The sequence below is a fragment of the Castanea sativa genome, chromosome 9, assembly GCF_040712315.1.
Source record: "Castanea sativa cultivar Marrone di Chiusa Pesio chromosome 9, ASM4071231v1".
NCBI classification, from domain to species: domain Eukaryota; kingdom Viridiplantae; phylum Streptophyta; class Magnoliopsida; order Fagales; family Fagaceae; genus Castanea; species Castanea sativa.
In genome coordinates, this window is record NC_134021.1 from 21644556 (window position 1) to 21650476 (window position 5921).

The 5921-nt window shown below is 34.7% G+C and overlaps 1 protein-coding gene across 1 annotated transcript; it reads left to right on the forward strand.

Annotated features, from left to right (window-relative positions):
- The first annotated feature begins 364 nt into the window (after positions 1-364).
- On the forward strand, positions 365-4774 carry LOC142611015 (laccase-7-like). The gene is made up of 6 exons (XM_075783007.1): positions 365-603; positions 1569-1720; positions 2420-2664; positions 2810-2938; positions 3136-4104; positions 4472-4774. The coding sequence occupies exons 1-6, from the start codon at positions 514-516 to the stop codon at positions 4600-4602; spliced, it is 1716 nt and encodes a 571-aa protein (XP_075639122.1). The 5' UTR covers positions 365-513; the 3' UTR covers positions 4603-4774.
- The last annotated feature ends 1147 nt before the right edge of the window (positions 4775-5921 follow it).

The window sequence follows — 5921 nt, forward strand, 5'->3', positions numbered from 1 at the left end:
TTTCCTACTGTTGAAATGGTAAAAATTCCGTGAATGTATACCTAACCCTTTCAAATTCAAGAGCTATAAAGAAAGATTAAATTGGACTAAAAGGGCTTTCGAGCTATGGTCAAATATTCCTATTCAAAGAGATTGCTTGAAAAACCAAGATTCTGACTTTTACATGCTTTCTTTGATGGATGTTCGGATGGCCAACTTAAGCAGTTAGATAACGAAGTTTCAGCTATCTACCGCAAGGGGATGCCAATTCAAAAGCCTTATTAAAACCAATGGGACCTGTAAGCTATTTTGTCACGCAATCGTTGTAAAGCCTAAGGCTTTGTCTATCTATCTATATATATATAGTACTCGACTCCTCTCTTTTAGATATCTCTGAACACATACACAAGTTTATTAATAAGTTATATGAACACGTTCTTAGAACAACAACAAGAAGTTCATCTGATATAGATAGAAACTTCAAAGTCTTCCCTTTGTCTATTTTTCTCTTAGGAGCTGTATCCTCTCTTCAACATGGCACGCTTTGTGGCTCTGCTAGCATGCGCTTTAGCTCTTTTAGCATCATCAATGGCTTCTGCTGCTATTGTTGAACATTCATTCCATGTAATGAACTTACTTTACCTGTTTTTATTTATTTATTTATTTTTCCTTGTCTTTATGAGAAATTTGGGTTCAGTTGATAGTGCAATAAGGTATTGATGTGCCTTAAGTTTCCAACATGCATGGCTCAATTTTTGTAGTTCCATGCATCAACTATGTTAGAGATATATATTAGCCCATTAGCATAAGCCCAAGCCTAAGTCTACTTTGTGTGTAAGCCAAGTTTCCTACTTGTACTAGAAGTCTATTAGTTTAGGGTTTAGTCTGCTATATATACACATGTTATAGTTAATTGTAACACAGGATTTGTTCTACACTCTAATATATTATTGATGTAGCCCTTTAGGGTTTCCTCCGTGGATGTAGGCCGTTAGGCTGAACCACGTAATCCTCTTGTGTTATTGTGTTCTATACTTTATGCTTTCGTTTCCACATCCATAATAGCATATTCAACATGGTGTATCAATGCTAATATTTAACAAACTAAAAGTAATTGCACTCTTACTTTCAAAAACTCTCAAAAGGCATGCATGAATAATGCTAGAGGCACACTATTTTTCATAGCATCTAACATTACATGTTATACTTAAAGTAATATAATCTTCATATAAACCAATCATTCACGCCATTTTTATTTTATACAAAATATTTCATAATTATGGATATTTTATATTGAGTAACATCATTTTGATACTACTTTTATTTTAAACCAATTACTACATTATGTGATGGCCTGCAATTGGAATATATGTAAGACTTGGTGCAGTACTCACTCTTGCCCAAAGTTTACATGTCATAGTCTCAGTTTCTTGCTTCTAAAATTAAGAGTAGGTGGTTATTTACTTTAACTTCTTCAGCCCTCATCTCTATGGGAATATAAATATTAATGTTTTTGCTTCGTTTTGTCATTATGGAACTAATTTGACACATAAACCTTATTATAACATTTCTTCTTTCCTTCGTTTCAGGTGCAAAACCTCACTGTCCGTCGGCTATGCAATGAGCAAGTGATAACTGCAGTGAATGGAAGCCTCCCTGGCCCAACCATACGTGTTCGAGAGGGTGACATCCTTGTTGTCCACGTATACAATAAGTCACCCTATAACATAACAATTCATTGGTAAATCATTTACAAGTTGTACAATTGAAAATCATTGGTCTTCTATAATTGGTCTGACTTTGAGAGTAAAACAAGATAGCATTTTCTTAAGAAATCCCAAAATTTCCCCCCTTTGAAAATGACCTCAGTGTAGTCAATTGTTTAATAGGTTTTTCACTTTTTTAATTCATTCAAACTTTTAATTTCTTTTCACAGCAACAAAAATCAAAGATTTGTATTTGTGTAGAAATCTATCTTCTGCATTAAGAAATCTTGTTATAAAGACTTTGTTTAAACTTCAAGCAATATCAATATCAATGTCTGTTTGAAATTATTTGTTTGTTTTAAAATTTTAACTTATTTGTTCACATACCAATTTTTTTAAAACCTCATATGTTTCATGATATAACTATAAATTAATCAAATTTCAACAAAAAAAATTATATCCAAATGTATGTTTGGCAAGTACAAAAATGTTTTTTTTTTTTGGTAGGGAGAGTTTGAGCTTATTTTGACTGGGCTAACATAAAAAAATTTCATACTTTTTTTATAGTACTTTCAACAATAAAACACATCTGAACGCAATATAATTTATTTATATTGCAAGATTTATTCTTATCATCACAATCCTTGTGTCAACCTATTTTTCCAAAAATTTAAAATTCAGTTCTTATTATCATTCTGATATGCTTGTATTTGTGGTGAATGTTGTACTTTTAGGCATGGTATCTTTCAAAAATTGAGTGGGTGGGCTGATGGGCCTGAATATGTAACTCAATGCCCTATAGTTCCTGGAAATAGCTATACCTATAAATTCAAAATTACCGGACAGGAAGGAACGCTTTGGTGGCATGCTCATGTATCTTGGCTCCGCGCAACAGTTCATGGTGCACTCATCATTCACCCCAAATCCGATCACTCATATCCATTCCCTAAGCCCGACAAGGAAGTTCCCATCTTATTTGGTATTCCATCCTCACATAATTCTTTGTCCTATATTGATTTAAATAATAAGATGGCTAAAAAAATGAACAACAACTTGCTTGGATTTTTTAGTTGCATAATGGTGTTAGGTCACTTAAAAATAAAAATGAAATTATATGGTTGCAGGAGAGTGGTGGAATGCTAATGTCGTTGACGTCGAGAACCAGGGACTTGCTACCGGTGGAGCTCCCAACAATTCTGATGCTTTCACGATAAATGGAAAGCCTGGCAATCTTTACTCATGCTCTCAAAATCGTGAGTTGATAATAGTTAGGAAAATAGAGATTTGAATCTGAATATCTCATTTAAAAACATCATAATATAGATCTTAATATCACTTGCATAAATAATAATTTGTTATTATTTCATTAAAAAAACAATTTTAATCATCATCGATCAAAGCATTGTCTAATTAGACACTCATGCAACATGTTTTACTTTATTTTAATCAGAAATATACAAGCTTAAGGTGGTTGAAGGAAAGACATACATGCTACGCATTATCAACGCTGCACTCAATAACCAGCTTTTCTTCAAGATAGCCAATCACAAGCTGACAGTTGTCGCAATAGACGCCTCGTACACGGAACAATATGTGACCGACGTAGTTGTGGTCGCACCTGGCCAGACCACTGATGTTCTTGTCACTGCTGATCAACCCGTGGGTTCTTACTACATGGCCGCGACTCCATACGCTAGTGCTGCAAACGTGTCGTTTGATAACACTACCACCAGGGGCATCATCGTCTATGAAGGCTCCACGTCAGCAAATCCTCTCATGCCGGTCCTACCAGCTTCCAATGACACATTGACAGCCCACAAGTTTTACAGTAATCTCACAGGCCTAGCTGGTGGGCCACATTGGGTCCCAGTGCCTCGTCAAGTGGATGAGCACATGTTTATAACTTTTGGGATCAACCTGCAACGTTGTGGGTCCAACGTAACTGGGAATACCACGTGTCAAGGCCCACTTAATCAGAGACTCTCTGCGAGCATGAACAACGTATCATTTGTGCTCCCTAGTACTAGCAAGCTGTCCATGTTGCAAGCCTTTTTCTATGACGTGGGTGGGGTCTACACCACTGATTTTCCTAACAAGCCTCCGGTGAAGTTTGACTATACCAACCCCAACATCAGCTCTGATCAATCACTGATTTATGCACCCAAAGCAACCAAAGTCAAGACATTGAAGTACAATTCAACGGTGGAGATTGTGTTGCAAAACACAGCATTTGTAGGCATTGAGAATCACCCAATTCACGTTCATGGTTTCAATTTCCACGTTTTGGCTCAAGGGTTTGGAAATTATGACTCTGTTAATGATCAGGGAAAGTTCAACTTCGTTAACCCTCAGACACGTAACACCATTGCTGTTCCAGTTGGAGGATGGGCTGTCATTAGATTCCAAGCAAATAATCCAGGTTTGTCTTCTTTAAGACCTTAACTCCCTAATAATAACATTCTCAAAAAATTCAATAGATTAACATTTCCAAATATGGGTTAGGTCTAGTACATGTACATTAGTGTATTGGACTTAATACGTGTCTAGTTTTAAACTCATGTTTATATCATGCAAATTTAGTGCACTAATGCACTTGACCTAAATTTAATTCTTTGTTTTATTATCACAACACATTGAAGCCACAATTATTGCTTTATTTTAATATGTCCTATCACATAAACTTGTTCGAGAATGGAGCACGAGATGATATTAATTAAAGTGATAGTCCAATCTAGGGTTTTGGAAGTTTTAAAATTGTTCCTGTTTCTTACAACTTGAACTTACAGGAATATGGCTTGTACATTGCCATCTGGACGTGCATTTGCCATGGGGACTTGCCATGGCTTTTGAGGTTGAGGATGGACCAACTATATCATCTATACTGCCTCCTCCACCAGCTGATCTTCCTCAATGCTAGAAGCTTTACCAGGATATGGCTTTCAAACATTGTTTGTAGTTTGGCTTTAGATTTCATTTATTGAAAAAAAAAAATGCCAATAAAGGTAGTTATCAATCGATTCTTTTCAACATTAATTATTGTATCAATTATTTACATTATTTGAGTGAAATAATATTGTTCTTTATCAGTATTTATTTTTGAAATTGTAAGATCTCTCTCTCTCTCTCAAACACACACAGAAGAAAAATAAAAGTAAACATCTTTTGAACACTGCGAAGTGTGCTGAAATGGGTCATATATTGTGGTTCAGCAGAAATGTGAATGAGGAGCTACTCATTTTTAGCTTCAGAATCATGAGAAAGAAAATGCGTTCCCCTGCCAAACAATAAAAAGAAAAACCTCAAATAAGAACACACACAAAAAAAAAAAAAATCTCACGCCTAAAATACCAAATGTGTTCTCTTTTTTGGGGTAGAAAAACAGTAAAATTACCGACTATAACAAAAACCAAAGAAAGAAAAGAAAAGAAAAAGAAAAGAAGATTTGGGGCAAACAGGGCTTGTCAATTACATACCCAAATAAAGAAAGCTCGCTAAGTCGTATTCCCTATTATCACCAAAAAACTTGTTATATTTGAGAGAGGTGGAATTCAAACGAGTTCCTAGCACTTTTTTTTCTTCAATAGATGGAGAAAGAATTCACCAGAATCCTGATCGTGCAATTGTATGATACTTCATTATATTTACATGTAAACAATTTTAAAATGAAACTCAGCTTCAATTTGGCCAATCACATCAAAATGTCAACGATGCAGCTAACTTGGAAAAATTCGAAGAAACTGCCATCAATGCAATTAGCATCTAGTGATTTTTCCTAAAATAAAAGGCATTGCTTTATTTATTTATTTATTTTTAATAAAGTTTTAATATAACCATAAAATTTTTTACAAATTAAGTTAAATGAAACCCATAATAAAATGGATTACTTGAGTAAAATATATTTACTAGGAAGCACGAAATATTTTTATTTTTATTTTTATTTTTTGAAAGAGGAAGCTCGAACAATTTAGGAGTGTCCAGGTCCAATACTCCAAATTCTCCAATAACCCAAAAAATCGATTCCAATTTCCAACTAACTAACTTGGTCCCATCCGAAGGGTCATATATCAAATGAATAGCCGGGTTAAAATAGTGTGCATGGCTTGAAAAAAAAATAAAAAACTATTATTATTTATGTTTTTTGAGAAACAAATAGCCTATTATTTAGGTGGGCACATTCGTACCCACAGGGACCGACCCAAGGAGGCCTGGGACCCATGGTCCCAATATTTTTATTTA